Here is an 18322-nt window from a genome sequence, read left to right as displayed (position 1 = left end):
ACATCTTAAATCTCACTTGTGTCCTAGAATGGCTTCTGTAATGACATTTGTATTTCTTTTGTGTATAGGTTTCCTTTAATGGCACAAGCAACATATATATATATATATAATTTTTCACACAGAAGCAAAGAAATGTTAAAACTCCCATTTGTTTGATTTTTTTCTGCATAGCATAGTAGATTGTACTTATTGTATGTAATGTTTGTGCCTTACTGTAAGTATGGCAGCAATATGTGCACTACTAAGGCAGAGAACATGTTTATTAGAAGGAAATGAAAACAAACTGTTGCTTTCTATGGTTGGAAGCATATGTCATTTTATTAGTTGATGCATGAAATAGCATGTAACCACTGGGCACACTTCTCATACATAGCAACAGGATCTGAGCTTTCCATCAGCACGCTGTATAGATTAAATGTGAAATTAAACCCTTTCATTTGATAAGCACAATACACTTTTTAATTGACCGACAAAACATCTCTGACATACAAGATTTTGACATTAAACCTTTAGCAGTTATAAATACTATAGCTGACACAATCACATAATGCCTGTAAGACTCGCTCCATTACTGTGCTTCATGCAGGAGTTAAATACAAAAATATATATACACCGACCCACACACACACACACACACACACACACACAGCACAAACACAGCAAATATTAGCCTGTGCAAAGGATCCTGCCCTCTTTGGCCTTCATTACGAACCCTCATAGCAGCATATGAACTTTCTCACCTCACATTTATCATCCAAAGCTCAAACTAGGCCTTTTTCAGTGAAACAGATATAAATTGGACATGAATCCTAAAAATAAATAGCTAAAACAGTGATCTGTGATTGCTCACGTCAACTGAAACAACAATGCAAATTACAGTAGACTTTTGCACAACATAATTATAAAGCAAGGTGCTTCTGCTAACCCTAATCTATGCTCTATAATGAGTCTGTGAGGAACAAAACCAAAATGATCAGAGCCGTGTAGATGCACATTAGAGCTTCAAATATTCGTCTAAACCTTTGGGTTTGGGCACATTATTTTTCATGTTTCTCAGATTCATATTTCACATTTGAGTTTCTAATAACGTGTCTCCCACCTTTTAATGGGTTTAGTATATCTCCCTGTTTCGTTTTTCATCTTACTTACATAAACACTGTCATAGTGTTTGGTGGCTTTTGCCTTGAGGCCATTTCAAGACTTCCATTACCACTTTTCACAACAAGTCATCAAGCATGTTACACTGAGGAAATGAGTACACTTAAAGGTGTCTTTACTAGAAACCCTCATTGTAAACATATTTAAGAAATTAGGTTTTTGTATCATGCACACTAAATAAAAGAAATAAAATTCATAATTATGATGGCGGTAGAAAATGTGTTTAGTGCAATACAGTATGTGAAACACTGAATAAAACTCATTGTGTAAATAGCTTTTGATAGCATTTTTTAAATATAGCACTACAGTAGCTTTATCTGTTCCAACTTATCAAACCTCAAACAGTAAATATCATGATGCATATCGCTTATTGTGAAAAGTATCGTGATGTTAGATTTCTGCCATATCATTCACCCCTGTGTCCAGGCCTTGAGACTGAGATTTTAAAAGTCACTGACTTTTACAGGTTTTCCAGGAGCGTGGGAACTCTGGTTGGAGTGTCGAGTTTTATGCCGTCTCTTGGTGGTGGCTGTGTTGAGACTGGGACTAGAGAATTGGTTGAGCTATAATCTGACTCAGGTTCAAAACCTGGAGGTGTGGCTGTGGGTCAGTTTGGACTGGGGTTACATTTGGGTTCCCATCAAAATTTCAGGCTCAATCAAAGCTCTAATATGCATGCTGATCGGTATCTAGGTGAGTCAAGCTGGGCTGAATGTGGCTTCAGGACAGTGTTGGTCAGATGCTCTGAGACTGTGACTCTATGAGGCCAGCTCCACTGGCCCCTCCTCCTCACCGTCAGCCCGGTTGGCGCGGATCTCCACCAGCGTGCGGGCGAAGCGTGCCCAGTCCTCGCTGTGCGTCGCTGCCAGCTGCGGAGTGAAGAGAGAACGTCAGTACACCCATACCAAATCTCTCCAACCACGTAAGGAAGACCTAAATGACTCATCAGAATGACTTGTGATATTACACTGCAGGAAAAAAACAGTATGCATTGTAAGTGTGGAAAAGAACAGTAAGGGCTGTTGTTTGGCCTTTGGATGCTGAATATTTATGGTGAGAGGAGACAGCGGGATCATGAGGCAGACTGCGAGATTGTGCCGTCACGTTCTCCCGCAAAAAGTCACATGAGAAGGAGCTGGGCTGCCTGCCACCCATGCCGAGCGAGAGAGAGAGAGAGAGAGAGAGAGAGAGAGTGTGAGACTGCAGGCTGTAATTAAGCAGGAATAGAGAGGTGGAAAGAGATGACAGCTATGTCTAAACCAAAGACCAAATCAAGCCCTTTTATAGCGCTGCAGGAGGTCTTCAGAGAAAATCATTAGGACGTGACCCCTGCACGCGTAGCAGAGAAACAGCACTGTGCTCAAGGTAATGCAGGATAGATGCTCATAAACCCAGTACAAAAAAGCTGCAGTTAAAGTGTCCGAGTGCATGAAAAATGCATGTATGAGTAAAATGTCTAGGGCTGTCCCTTTTAGATCAACTGGCAAACCTTTTGTAGTTTTTTCTTAGCCAGTGTTGTCAACTGACAGCATTTACATGTATTTCTTTATTTTTGCATTCATTTATTAATTGACCTGTCCAGGGTTTCCTGCCTTCTGCCCAGTGACTGCTGGGACAGGCTCCAGCACCCCACCATGACCCAGGAGGAAAAGCGGCTTAGATAATGTGTGCGCGCATGTGTGCGTGTGTATTTATTTATTGACTGTTAAAAGTGAACAACACTTAGAATAGTATATGCTACAAATTGAAGTTTGGACCATGTGTGGATGCAACGCAGAAAAAAGTTGTTGAAAATTGTCAAAAAAAAAAACAAAAAAAAACAAAAAACTGAAGAGTTTCAAGAAAGTGGCGTGTAAACTAGGCCTGGCCAATCGGGCAATGTAACTGGATAATCACTGCGTTGGCAAAGAAAGTTGATAAAGAACTAGAGAGGACTAATTGAATTTTAAATTTAGCTTGCTTAATGATATTACATTATATGTACATGTAATGTTTTATTGCCTTTTACAGTTAAAACAATGAATTGTTACAGAGCATTAATAAGACATTAGTCTAGGGTAAACTGTGCTGCGAGTCTCAACAGATAAATACATTTTAAACAAGAAAATATTTTGGTAGTTGTTTTAGGTCTTTTGTAAGCTCAGCAAAAGTCTTACAGTTCAACTTCAAATATGATGTACTATTTTAAAAAAATGTGTGTGTGATATTTCATGCTTAAAGGTATAATTACAACAATGTTCCTAATAACATAAACTAGTGTTCAAAAATGTTCAGTCACTTTTATTATTACTATTACTATTAATAATTGTTTTATTTAGTAATAGCTTATACAGTTTACCCTTCTTATATACACTTATACAGTGGGACATCAAAATGTTATTAAATGACAAATAATATACTGGAATTATCTATTTATTGATAATTTATCTGCCTGAGATTTGATCACCATGTTTCATATACAAGGCATTCTGGGTGTTAATTTTGATGTTTAAAGTGTAAACGTTGTTAATTAAATTCTTACTGTTTTACAGCTTCCTCAGTTATCATAAAATCCTTTACAGTTCATCATTCTGGACAAATCTAAAATGTCTTAATTTTCACAGCTTCCTACAAAATACTAGAGTAGTTGTCGAGTAGAAGCTGCAATTTTCTTTTTAATTGAAGACAGTGATCCCAAATCTTAAACTGATTCCAAACTTTTGAACACTAGTTTACATACCAAAAAGAAAGCTTTCATTAAAGCTGCAAATTTCACTTTTGTCAAAAAATGATTTTAAATTTACAGTCGCATGCAAAAGTTTGGGTACCCCGATCAAATTGCGTTTTACTGATTTTCTAAGTGAAAATAAGTACACATCCTCTACAGAGAACATGCTTCTGACATTGTAATGTACAATTACTGTTTGTTTGCTTAATTGAAAAAAATGAAACATAAAATGAGTCCTGTGCAAAAGTTATGGCACATTTTTTTTCTAGTATGTTAAACTCAGCTAATAAACAGAAATTATAAACACTAAAATTAGCAGAAAAATGTCATTTATAAGTGTGCTTAATAACGTAGATCAAAGTAAGTGAGCTATGTGCACTATTACTCATTTATATTATGAAAATGTTTGACAGGGATTCAAAGCAAATATTTAGTACACACAGGCCTAAATATGGCGCATAAAGACCTTCCTGATTGTCAGAAGTGGTATCCTGAAAGTGCACAAGAGTCCCTGACATTCTCTCCTCTGACAACGTGGGCCATGTTGTGGACTTTTTTTCTGCCTTTATGGGAAGCTTCTGGTAAATAAGCCCCCACTCTGTTCCAACATAAAACCCTTCAGCCTCACTCACTTTATTGATGACCCACCATTATCATCAAGCCAGAGAGACCACACGCCCAACCAGCACACTCTCCAATTACCACACTATGCAGGGCTAAAATTAGCCTTGCCACACACACAAGGCAAAAACCAGATTCTGAAAAGAACGCGGCGAGCAGAGGAGTCGTGGCGGCTCGCTGCTCTGTGCCGGTGGTTAGGCCATGTGGAGGCTGTTTTAAAATAGGGGATGAAGAGAAGTACCAAAACCCAAACAAGCCCGGCCAGGCCGAGAGGTTAGTAAACATGCAAGGCCTTTAATGGAAGGGCCTGCCATGCATGGAGCACAGAAAGATGCTTTAATGCACTGCCAGCAGCTCCTCTGCCCACTGTTGCCTCAGATGTACAGTGGAACGTGCAGCCTGAAAGCTAATAGTTTCACTCAAGCTGATCTGTGGTAAGCCATGTTAGAATGCGAGCACATTTGCTGTATGTGTGTTTTGAACAGTAACACTTGGCAAATAAACATCAACCTTTTTTTTTTTACTTTTAAGCGCATGCCTGAAGTTACTAGAAATCACCAGACACAAGGCCTCATTTCCACCAACCTTCAGACTGTTTCAGATAAGTGACAAGCAAATTATCAAAGCAGGAAAATTTTCTTGTTATTGTAAATACAAATTTTTGACAGTTTCACATTGGAATGCATTAGAACATTAGAACTCTTGTTCAGGGACTCTTATTGATATAGGAGTGGCATTCCTGCCTAGATAACCCTTGTGTGGTGTTCATGTTTTTGTTACTCAGTGCTCTGGTGGACCCACCGCATTATTGTTTTTTAAATAAATACAGCCGTAACAATTTATGTAAAAATACTAGATGTTTAAAATATCACAACTGGCCAGTGTAGGGTTCTCCTTTAGCAGCTGTAGCCAGTCAGCAGTTTGTCCATGTTGTCCACCCTCACACACACACACACACACACACACACTCACAGCAGGCCATGTAGGAGGAGAACAGAGTGAAGGGACACAGCAGCTCCACACTTTTATTCCCCGTGGGTTCACCCCAACATGTGTAATATAAATGTGTAGGGGGGTGTACAGTGTGAAGTCATTGAAAATGTGTTATTTTATATGTTCCTCACAGAAAATGAGCGAAGGCCAAGGAATCTGGGGTTGAAATAATAATAAATTACATCACTTTTTTTTGGTAAACATTGAAAATGGGTCCCACAGACCTGAACACCAGACAAGCGTTAATCAAAACTACAAGATTTTTTATGTGGGGTTTGTGGTGTTATCCACTATGCAGCTCATTAGAGCTTGGTAATAAGAAAGGAACAGATCAGCACTAGTGACTTTACATGTGTCAGTGTGCATGAGAGCCAAAAAATAGGGTGCTGAATTATTGTGAACGAGTTAACACAGTTTTTTGAGTCCTAACTGCAGCATACCTCTCCAACATCATAGATCCACAAACGGCCCTCTGAGTCTCCTACAGCCACCTCTTTTCCTCCAGAGGCCCAGCGAACCCTGTTCAGCGCAGGAGCTCCCTCAATGGTCACGCTGGCTGTGGGGACCTGTACACACAACACAGCACAAGCACTGATTCACAGACACACAGTTTGCAACTGCAAAACAGGTTAACACTTTATTCTGTATACCTGTTAGCTAAATGCACTCTAACAGCTGGCTTTGTATGAGGTTTCCAAATATGTGTAGAGCTTCCACAGAGAAATGGATTTTGTTCATTAAAGCAATAAGTCCGAACAGGCACCATGATAACTTGATGGATTCATACTAGTGATGGCATAACGCCACTGTTTTCTTTCCAGTCAAAACAGCCTCTAGGTTAAGTATTTTCTTAGATGTTTCTGGGGAGATTAGATATAAAATCTATTTGCACAAGCAAGAGGAAAGTCAGATTAAGTAAGTAAGAAACAGGAGTTTCCAAAACCAACATTCAAAAAATGTATTAAAAGATATAAAGAAAATGGGATTATTGAATAACCATGCAAGACCTGGAAGACCATCAAAACTTTGCTTCAGATCTGAACAAATCTACAGGTGTTTCTGTCCATCCTTCCACTGTGAGAAGATAAATTCAACACTATGAGTCTGAAAGGATGTGTAGCTGTCAAGAAGCCATTACTGAGAAATGGAAATACACAAAAAATCAAACATAGAAGCTGCAGATGTTCTCAGAACAATGGACTGACCACCCCAGAGTCCAGACCTCAACATCACTGAATGTGTTTGGGATTACGTTTTGGGATTGTGAGAAGCAGAAAATGAAACTAACTTCTACGACTGAACTTTGAAGAAATGTGGAAATGTGAGGTTCTTTAAAAACTGAAAGCAATTCCCCTGAAAAGAATGGAAACTGTAATAAAGACAAAGAGACGACACACTAAATATTGAAAAATATTATATTTAGTTGCTGAGGCTTCTGTGTAATTTTCTGTTAAATATATGTTTCCTGCTCTTTTCCATGTAATTAATGGCCTAGATTAAATAAATCAAGGAGTGGTGTCTGAATTTGGCACTGTGCTGTACATAGTGTGTCTGCTTCGTTTAGTATGATTGTAAGTAAGGGCCGTTTTGACTGGAAATTAAATAAATGAACAGTGGTCTCTGAATTTTGCTCAGTACTGTACCTTAATGAATGTTTACTAGGTGAAAGTGTCAGCTCTTTATGCAGCTGAACACTGAGAGGGATCAGATATCACACAAACCCAGCACCTGCATGATCCAGCTCTGTTCCTGCATACACTGCTCCATATGAAAATACAGTCAACACTTTTAATGAGTCCATTAATCATCACAGAAAGCTGCAGAACATACATTAAAACAATATACTTCAAACCAGCGTTACAGAGAGGAAAACGACAGGGAGATTAAGGCAGATGATCAAAAGAGAAAGCGAAAGGAGAAACAGACAGAGAGAGAAAGACAGACAGCGAGAGAGAGAGAGGGACTGCAGTCTATTACTTGTGACAGCTGAGACGAGTTCGACACATGTCGTGAGGGAATATGGAAGCTTCGGCAGTGTGCTCCGGCTAATACAAAAGCTTCCACGCTTTGAAAGGAGCTAACCACAGACTGAGCACTATTAGCGAGCAGCTTCCTCCAAAAGTCAACTGCAAGGTTAAACTGGCTGCGTGTTTCTCGTTGCCTAAATTAGAACCAGGCATTTCTACAGACTGTTAATGGCATTATGGGTGAATTTCTTTATAAGCCGACGATAAAGAATTGTTGGCGGTTAGAGAGCAGTGGGTGTGTGTGTGTCTGAGTGTGTGTGTCTGTGCCTGCGTGCATATGGGTGTGATTTTTATTTCTGAAAATTAATGTGATTTGGTGTGTTTGATTTTTTTATATTTACCAGAGCTGCAAGTATGAAAATCATAAAAACAAAACAGCTAAAGATGGTCATGAAACAGAAGCACTTTGGTGATAAACAGTACAAGTATAGTGAAAATGTTTTAGGCACATTTTAGGCAACTACAATTTTAATGGCTGTTTATCTGGACAGTAAGTATTTATTTGCTTACAAAAGTGCTGATATTAAAACATACAAATAACATTAATACAGTAGTGATTTTACATACGTCAGTGAATTCTTTCAACCATTTCAAACCTCTCCTTGAGAACGCTCAGTGTTATTTGTGTTTATCATCCTACACCTGGTTTGGCTAGTCAGTACTTCGTTATGTTAAATCAGGCAATGGATTTTAACATATCCATGTGATAGCTGTGGACATCGAGAAGAAATCTGAAACTAAACTCTGTTCTTCAAAGTCGCTCACAAAATTCCAGCTACATTTTTTCAAAATAAGAAATCCTTGTTACATTTCTTTGCATCTGTTCTAATGATATATGGTGTTACAGTGGTTTTATCATCAAAAACACATTTACCTCTGAAGTTAATGGTTTTAATCAATTTGCTTAGGCACCTTAGTCTTTTATACAGCACTGTATATGTGTGTTTATCTGCACACATCTTTTTTTCTTTGCACTAGGCAAAGTAAGGCAGCCGCCTAGGGCCCCCATGAGCCAAGGGCCCCATGAAAATACAAATTAGATATACTCTATATGTTGATATTAAACAAACTATTCCAAAAAATAAATACACATTTTAAAAATAGACATTTGCTAATTTGCTATTATTTTTTTTTGTAGATGATTGTTAGTAATTGCAATGCAGCCCAACCCCTGTACTTCTGTGTAGTTTTGAAAGGAAAAATCAAATAACGTGATCCAAGTATAGCAGTGAAATTCAAAAAGATATACTCCCATCTGCCAAAACTAACTTCATTTCTTCCAATAAGAACAGAGTGCTGCACCAGCTCAGTAGTACATAATGATAGTGTTAATGATAGCTCCAGTGTTGAGCTAAGTACTCAAAAAAAATCACACAATAAAAGTTACTAATTACTTCTCTCTAAATGTAGAATTATGATACTTCTTACTGCCTGGAAAAAGTAACATTATTACTCATTATTATTTTTGCATCACTCTGTACCAAATGATCTCCATTTATTGGCAGATAACTTTGCTTCCTTTCACACAATATTTCTTAAAACAAAAACAATTATCTGCAAAAAGAGTGTATAATTTCACTTACTAAAATTAGAAAAATGTCTAGAAATAATTTAAATCATATAATATGCTTATAGCAATCTCAAAAATGAGAAATATTAGATATGGCTAAAATGAAGATGATTTCTTATGCCAAGAGCATTTTTTGCAGTGTATACAGTTTGCATCACGCACGAGCCCAGAGCCTCAACTAATTTAAAAAAGTGCATCCAGGGGGTCCTATTCCTGTCTTTTAGCCTAGAGCCCCCCAGTCAGTAAATCCACCCCTGTTAATCTGTTACATAAAAGCTTATCCTAAACATAAGCAAATCCGCACACAGCTATTATACAACTTTTACTACAAGCTTCAAAAATCTGAAGTGCATCTTCGTCTGCAAACCTAATAATTAGTCTTAAAGTCTTAAAGCTACACACATGCTCAGAAAAGTGAGGTAAAGCTGGAACAGCAGATCTTCGTTGCTTGTCTTCCCTGAACGCCGCGTGATTCTGGCTCTTATAAATGTTTTGAAACCCAAGTTTGAAAACTTGCCTTACTGGAGTCAGTTTAGAACTCAGCCAAGTGAAACGTGAATGTGTGTCCCTGTTATTAAGCTCATGTCTAAATCACTGTGGAAATAATGAAATATCTTACACTACTAGTCAAAAGTTTAAACACCCTTACTCATAAAAGGGTTTTCCTTATTTTAGCTTACTATTATACTCATTTTAGAATTAAAGTGAAAACATCACACTATAAAATAAATATATTTACAGAGTGACAACAAAAAAATAAAAAAATACAAATTATCTTATATTTTAGGTTCTTAAAAGTATCTTGTTTTTCCCTTGGCGTGAAAGTCACACACTCTTGGAATTCTCTCAAGCAGTTTTATGAGGAGCTGCCTGGAACGCTTTTCCAACAGGCTTGAAAATATTCCACATATGCAGAGACTTTGATAGCTGTTGAAAACTTTTTTGGGGGCATTTTACAAAGAAAAGAATATTTTCAAATTTTGGATATAACTGCATACATAAGCATGGCCTGCACTGTTTATTTTTATTTGTAAGCACCAGTCTGTCAATCACAATGTCTGTTTGGTTATGAAAAGTGTACATTCATTCAGGTGTCTAAACTTGCATGACTGCGCATATATTCATAAAATGTTTAATTCTGTTTTGTATTAACTTGTTTTCATATGACCAATTTCTTAAATTCCATATTTTGGTGGATATATTGTGTTGACATTTTTCAAAATTATACACATGGATAATAGGTAAAAGACAATATTATATTTTGTGTTTATGTTTGTCAATATATACAGTACTGTGTGAAAGTCACCCTTCATTTATTTAATTTCTAGTCATAAAAGACATTAAGGACAAATTATTCCTTTTTAAGGCGACGTTTCTAAGGAGATTAGATGTAAGATAATCCATTCGCATAAGGAAGGAGAAACTCAAAGGACAATTAGAAAAAAAATGGAATTTCTAAAACTGGAGTTCAAAAAAATTATTAAAACATATAGAGAAAATTGGACTCCTAACAACCATGCAAGGCCTGATAAACCACCAAAACTGTCACCATCAGATAAAAAGTACTTAAAGTGTTAATCTTTGAGAGAGAGGAGAAAATCAAGCTCCACTCTTGCATCAGGTCTGAAAAATCCACAGGTGTTTCTGTCCATCCTTCCACTGTAAAAAGACAACTCAACACCATGAGTCGGAAAGGAGGTCTAGCTGTCAAGAAGCCCTTACTGAGAAAAGTAAACAGACAAAAAAGAAGAAATTTGTAAATTTGTAAACAAAAGAAGTTATGCTATTCTCAGATCTCAAGGACTGATGGAATGTTCTGTTAAATATGTGTGTTTTTTACACCTGACACTGAAAAAGGTATAGCTTGTACTTAAAGTCCATTTTGAACGGATATTAAATAAATGAAAGGTGTGTCTGACTTTGCACTGTACTGTAGCTTGTATATTATTGCAACATTAGTAAAAATAGATAAACACATATATTTCTGATCTGGAGTAACAACAACATACAGTTTAGTGCTTTCTTTGCTCTCACACACCTGACTGAACTAATCTTGTAATTAACAAGCTCTTCATGCTTTCAGTCATGTGTGGTAGAGCAGGAAAAAACACTAAGCAGGGAATCGAGCAGTGCTGTCTCGTATGACTGCAGTGATGGCTCTCAGTGGCTGGATATATTTTCGAGCAGTTGTTGGAGGTCCTGAAGCATGGTGACCCCAGAGGACCAGATTAAACCACTGAGCTGGGCTGTGGCCCATGGGAACTTAATGACTCTGGAGCACTGGGGAGAGAGGAATCCACACATCGGAGTGATTAAACTGCTCAACGTGTGTGTGTGTGTGTGTGTGTGTATGTGTGTGCGTGTGTGTGTATGTGTGTGTGTGTGTGTGTGTGTGTGTGTGTATGTGTGTGCGTGTGTGTGTGTGTGTGTGTGTGTGTGTGTGTGTGTGTGTGTGTGTGTGTGGAGAGAAACGTTAGAGGAGAGTTTGGTGGGAGCTGTCAGAGAGCTGATTTAAGGGCAGCCTGTGGGGAAACGCCCACACAGAGAGGAGCTTGTTGTTGTTTTGATGCAGCTTTGGCGTAGCATGCCTCTGTGTGTTTGTGTGCAGGCATGTGTTTGTGTGTGTATGAGTATGTTAGGGCTCCACAATATATCATTTAGTAATCGTTACAATGATACTAGCCTTTGTTATAGCGATACTGCAGAAGGCAGCAATATGCAAATAGGAACTCTAAAAAACATCATTGCGTGCAATTGTGATAAATCACTGACACGTCTGATGTACATTTCTGGGGGTATTTGGATGAATTCAGGCATTTAAATTATCCTTAAATGATTACTTAATATTTTTAATATACTGGGATATGGCATTGGAGTAACACAGTACAAAGTGACGTGCTGCAGTAATGCAATTACTTTTTCCTGTAATGACGTAGTATCACGCTTTCTTGTAATTCTTGTAATTACAATACAGTTACGGACAATCAGCATTTCGTTAATTGCATTATTCACATGTTTCTAACACAGCAATATTAATTATGCATTTAAATGCATTTAAAGCATACATTCCTCTATATAGATTTATTGTGACCTTGTGATACATAATTTGCGCGTGCATGCACTGCCTGTGACAGCTGACTGTGTGACTTTGCAAATGTGACAGAGCAGTGTGAGGAGGGAAGTGCCATAAACTCAAGCAATTTGTGGAAGCATCTAATCATGCTTATATAATACTAAAGGACAAATATCCCCATGCTGAAAAACAGAGAACCCCAAACTGACCTACACAGGCCTGATTCTATTTTCATTCATTCAGCTCTGTGAGCTTTACATTTTACTCATAAAGACCTATTTCTGGACTGCTTCTTGTGGCTAGTTTCTCAGTTTTCAAACAGGTTATTCATAATTTCAACTAAGCATAACTGTCTTTTTCAGAGTCAAGTCTGGGACAGTACTTTTTAAAAAGTACTGAAAGGACTACAGGATTTTCCCATGTACTTTCCAGTACAGTTTTGTGTTCCTTTTGAAAAATTAAGTAACGGCTAGTGAGATTACTTGTTCCATGAAGTAATGAGTAAAGTAATCCCATTACAGTTTAAGAAATTAATTAGGAATTTGTAATGGATTACTTTTTTGATGTAACTGCCCCAACACTGCTGTCATATCCTAATACTGCAATCACAATCTATCAGTATAGTCATAATGTTCATATCATGCAGCCCTAGGGTCTGTGTGTGCGTGTGTAGGTGAGTGTATGCATGTGTGTGCATGTAGTTGGAGGATGTCAGTGTGGCCTAGAGTTTGGCTGGGAGAGCCAGGGGGGTTGTGGAGTGTGTGTGCAGGATGTGTGGACTCACCTCAGTATCATTGCTGAGGTTCCACAGGTCCAGACGGCCCATCCCGTCCACCGCAGCAAAAAGCGCAGGGTGCACCGGAGACCACATGACATCATACACATAATCAGCATTGTCCTCAAAGGAGTACAGCGGCTTATTGTGCTGAGGAGAGAGAAAGAGAGAGAGAGAACAAGACAGCATAAGAAAAAAGAGATAAGGTGGTTCAGGAGAGAGAGAGAGAGAGAGAGAGAGAGAGAGAGAGAGAGAGAGAGAGAAAAGCATCAAAGACTGAGGGGAAAAAAAGAAAAAAGACAAGGTGGTTTCAGGAGAACAAGACAGAAAGAAAGACAGAAAGACAGAGAGACAGAAACCGAGAGAGAGACAGGGAGGAAAAGAGAGTAGACTGAGTGGCGCTGCTGCAGCCTTGGGGCCTGTCTGGGAACAAGCTAATTAAAACCTCTGCACACTCACACAGTGTCATAAAAAACATGAGATGAAAGTCTCTCCGAAGGTGTACTGTAACCTTAGTGTAACAGCTGTCTGGGGTAGAGTCGAAAAGAGAGCAGAGGGAAAAACAGAAAGAGAGAGAGAGAGACAGAGAGAGAGAGAGAGAGAGAGAGAGAGAAAGAGCGAGAGGGAAACAGAAAAAGAGAGAGAATTCCTGAGGATGGCCGTGTGCATTCCGGACAGGTAGAGGGGAGACAGGGAGACAGCTGGGTAAGAGGAATGCAGCCCCTGTCTCTCAGCTCCTATACCACACCACACTAATGAAGCACTGAGAGAGAAATGTATGCAAACATGCGTTCTCATGTATTCAGCCTAAACAAGAATATCAACACTGTCTTAAGAAAACCTCATATCTCCAGGGTTGGAAAGAAAAAAGTTCTTAAGTTTAATATATATTCATAAGCAAATGTCTGGGCACCTCTCGTCAAATTGCATGTTAGGCTGATATAGGCTGAGTGAAAATACACTAACACACTCTACAGGGAACGCACTTCTGCACACTTTAATAGACAATTACTGTTCAGTTAAACTCAGCAAAAAAACAGAAATTAAACACTACTGAAAAATGACACATTTACATGTTCTCTGTAGAGCAGGGGTGTCAAATTTTATCCACAAAGGGCCGGTGTGGCTGCAGGTTTTCACTCCAACAAAGCAGGAGGTCACCAGATGAAATGTTTGAAGACTAAGACCAACTGATTAAACAACTGGAGTCAGGTGTGCTTCAGCTTGTTTGGAGTGAAAACCTGCAGCCACGGCGGCCCTTTGCAGATAAGATAGGACACCCCTGCTGTAGAGGATGTGTTAACTTATTTTCATTTAGAAAATCAACCAAACATCCAATTTGATTGGAGTTATTAAAATTGTTGCATAAACTTTACATTAATTAGTGGTTCATGATCACAATCAGCAACCAACATTAGAATTAACTGGTTTTCGCTTATTTTTTGATAATTTTTTATTTTGAAATCTGTGCTACTAAAGAGTGTTAGCCAGGTGATGCACTCACACTGCTCAGCTACACTGCTACACACACCAAAATGTCATTATGCATTTATAATTATTATCAACTTTGGGTAATGATAAGTATTGTTACTACTGTGTTTCATGTAACACACTTAACACACACAGTGTGAGCTTTGGGTATCTAGAAAGGCTAATAAAATGAGCTATTGGTCAATATGGGTCTAATGAAATTGGAAATGGCCATAAAAATGAACACCTCTAACATTAACGCACCAATATTTTATTTTAGGTTATTTTGATTTTTTTTATTCATCCGTCCATCATGAAATGTTCATACAATGTAAAGGACAACTGATGTCTTTAAATTGTGAATGGAGTTGCATGATTTTGATATGACACATGGATCAGTACAAACAGATGTATGCTTTTTTTTTACTTAGAAGATCAACAAAACATATCATTTGCCCAGGGGTGTCCAAACATCTGCATACAACTGTAAGTAGCCTAGGCAAGGAGCATTGGATGGAGCCATATTTTTGCACTTAACAAGTTATGCAAGGTCCTAAACTCTCCTAGGAATTCTATGTCATCATAATCATGAGTCGGCAGACACTGCCCAGCCCTAAACTGAGCCGAATCCATTTTCAACAGTTACCAAAATGAATGATGGTTAGGTTAACAATACCTGCTCAGCACTGCTGCATTCCACAACCAGAATGAGCAAACCAGGACAATCTCCTTCAACCAGCAGGAGCAGTCAGCATCAGCAGATCTAATCCACAACGCCACAGCCAAATCCTGCAGGCGCCAGCGCTGATACGGCCTCGCCCTTCCACAGCACTGCAGATCAGCCTCCAGTCTTTTAACTCCCCTAACTGAGCACCACATATATACATATACACAAATAGCCTGGATCATATGGATAAACATATCAAAGTAGCAATGCTGATCTAAGGTGGTTTTTCGCTTTTCATAATCTTATGAATATAATTACAAGGTCTGGAGGAACTGATCCTAGATCTACTCAGAGGAACTTTTCATGGAAGTATCTTGGACCTAGCCAGCAAAGGATGTCTTTTTATACTCCCTCTGTTTTTTCTTTCACAATGACCTGCAGAAACTTATAACTGTGTCTTTTGTTGACTTTCTAGTACCTTCCACATCCTATTCTGTGTCAGAGTTTCAGGATGTAGAGGCCCTACTTGTACTAGCCTTCAAGTTTCCAGTGCTCAGCTCTGGAAGAGGAATGCTCCACAGACAGAATAATCATTACTAACTGCTGCGCCACAGCCACAGTGGGACATCGGTTCAAATCAGGCCACTGCCAGGGTTTTCCAATCACAGAATGGAGGAGGCTGGTGAGGGCTGCCATTTTTCCCCTTTCTCCTTTATAGGGCACTAATAAAGGGCACTAATGCCAACGGAGAGGACTCCATTCATTTTACTTTGGTTATCCACCAACCAGACAGAGGGAGGAAAAGACCATAAAGCTAATCACTTAAGGATAATGCTTTTGGATAATGGAAGAACCTGGCAGAAACTGACCCAAATTTATGCATAAAGCTGAATGCTTCCTGGTCATCAGTCTGTCTCCAGATGACTTTTTCATGTACAACCCTATTTCCAAAAAAGTTGGGACGCTGTGAAGAATGTAAATAAAAATAGAATGCAATGATAAAGACAACATATCAAATGTTGAAACTGAGAAATTTTATTGTTTTTTGAAAAATAAATGCCCATTTTGAATTTGATGCCAACAACACATTTCAAAAAAGTTGGGACAGGGGCATCTTTACCACAGTGTTTCATCACCTCTTCTTTTAACAACACTCTGTAAGCATTTGGGAACTGAGGAGACCGACTGCTGTAGTTTTAAAAGTGAAATGTTTTTCTATTCTTGTTTGATATAGGATTTCAGCTGCTCAACAGTTCTGGGTCTCCTGTGTCGTATTTTTCGTTTCATAATGCACCAAATGTTTTCAGTGGTGACAGGTCTGGACTGCAGACAGGCCAGTTTAGAGTTTAGACTCTTTTAATACAGAGCCATGCTGTTGTAATACATGCAGAATGTGGTTTGGCACTGTCTTGCTGAAATAATCAAGGCCTTCCATGAAAAAGACGTTGTCTGGATGGCGGCATATGTTGCCAAAACATGTATGTATCATTCAGCATTAATGGTGCCATTCAAAGATGTACGTCACACATGCCATGTGCACTTTAGCCCAGAAGACACAGCATCCATGATTTCCAAAAAGAATTTCAAATTTTAATTTGTCAGACCACACTGTTCCACGTCATCTAAGTCCATTTTAAATGAGCCCGGGCCCAGAGAAGGCAGCGGTGTTTCTGGATCCTGTTTATATGTGGTTTCTTCTTTGTGTTTAAGAGTTTTAACTAGCATTTGTGGATGCAGCGACACGCTGTTTTCATAGACAGTAGTTTTCAGAAGTGTTCTTGAGCCCATGCAGTGATTTCCACCACAGAATCATGTCTGTTTTTAATGCAGTGCTGCCTGAGGGCCCGAAGATCACAGCCAGCAAATACTGTTTTTTGGCCTTGTCCCTTGCATACAGAGATTTCTCCAGATTCTCTGAATCTTTTAATGTTATTATGTACCGTAGATGATTAAAAGCAAAAGTTCTTTGCTATTTTACATTGAGAAACATTCTTTTTGAATTGTTGCACTAATTGTTATACTAGTCCCAACTTTTTGAAATGTGTAGTTGGCATCAAATTCAAAATGCGCATATATTTTTTTAAAAAACAAAGTTTCTCAGTTTCAACATTTGATATGTTGTCTTTTCACTATTTTCAATTAAATACAGAGTTTAAATGATTTGCACATCATACACAGCGTCCCAACTTGTTTGGAAACAGGGTTGTACTTGAAGCTATACTATTTGCACATCAGTGCAAGTGTGAAATGCAAGGTTTCTAATGTAATGAGTGTGCAGACAGATGTAGTGGGTACAGGCTGCCCTCACTGGCGGCCTTAGGTAAACAAACACTGGCTAACCAACACAAGGTGTGCCCAGAGCGGCACAGGAACAAGGGAGAGGCAAGCATTCCTGCGGCTCTCCTCACAGGCAAAGGGAACCCCCCCCCGCACCGCCACCACCATCTCTGACCATGTCCCTTGACAAAACAACATCCATGTATCCACAGAACTTCAAGAATGTTTTTTATGTGTTAAAATGCACAAGGTACAGTATATGTTATAGGGTTCTACAACAGGCCGTTTTTTTATTGAGGTTCATTTCTAATCTTCGCGTGGTTTTATGTAGCAAAAATAGCCATGTTTTATTTTTATATGACCCCTTCTTCCTTTGGTTTATCCCTTTGAATTAAACAGGCTAGGAAGAGCGCAACTTTAATCGTCTTTGCACACATCTTTCACTCCAGTAACTGCGCTACAAATCATCTGCAGTAAAAACACTCTATCACTTCAACGTATCACCTAGCGGATGCAGGCTAAGGGGGCATTCCTATGAAAATATGTTCATGGCAGTGACATCACAAACGTGAGGAAATCAGACCTAGTGGTCTTATATGGACTGTATGAAATGAGGATTGAACTGTTGAACTGTTTTGAAATTTATATAACAACAACAACAACAATACTAATACTACTATTACTACTTCTACTACTACTACTACTACTAATAATAATAATAATAATAATAATACAATTGGATTTATAAGTTCCTCTCAAGGTACCCAAGGACACCGTAAAAGAAATGCATAAAAATGCATAAAAAACATCAGCACAGCTACACTTAAAAATGACAAAACATTAAAGTGCACTAATATTAAAAATGTAATAAAACAGTATAAATTGTAACACGAGACAATTTAAAATATAACAAAAAGAAAAGAAACACTAATATCAATGAACAATTTTTACATATTACAAAAGCTCTTTTACTTAAAAATAAAA

The 18322-nt window shown here is 38.4% G+C and overlaps 1 protein-coding gene across 3 annotated transcripts in view; it reads right to left on the bottom strand.

Annotated features, from left to right (window-relative positions):
• Positions 1-294: 294 nt before the first annotated feature.
• The window catches only part of LOC118805574 (cytoplasmic dynein 1 intermediate chain 1), an 81832-nt gene continuing 63804 nt past the window's right edge, over positions 295-18322 (bottom strand). For all 3 annotated transcript variants that reach the window (XM_036566460.1, XM_036566462.1, XM_036566461.1), the window contains 3 exons: positions 12934-13074; positions 5920-6045; positions 295-2027 (listed from right to left, as the gene is read on the bottom strand). In XM_036566460.1, the coding sequence (XP_036422353.1) occupies positions 1917-2027; positions 5920-6045; positions 12934-13074 (378 nt within the window). In that variant the 3' untranslated portion in view covers positions 295-1916. The remainder of the gene's footprint in view (positions 2028-5919; positions 6046-12933; positions 13075-18322) is intronic.

This window comes from Colossoma macropomum, unplaced genomic scaffold, assembly GCF_904425465.1.
Source record: "Colossoma macropomum unplaced genomic scaffold, Colossoma_macropomum, whole genome shotgun sequence".
Taxonomy (NCBI): domain Eukaryota; kingdom Metazoa; phylum Chordata; class Actinopteri; order Characiformes; family Serrasalmidae; genus Colossoma; species Colossoma macropomum.
The sequence above is the reverse complement of the archived record's forward strand: the minus strand, read 5'-3'. Positions and strand labels throughout refer to the sequence as shown.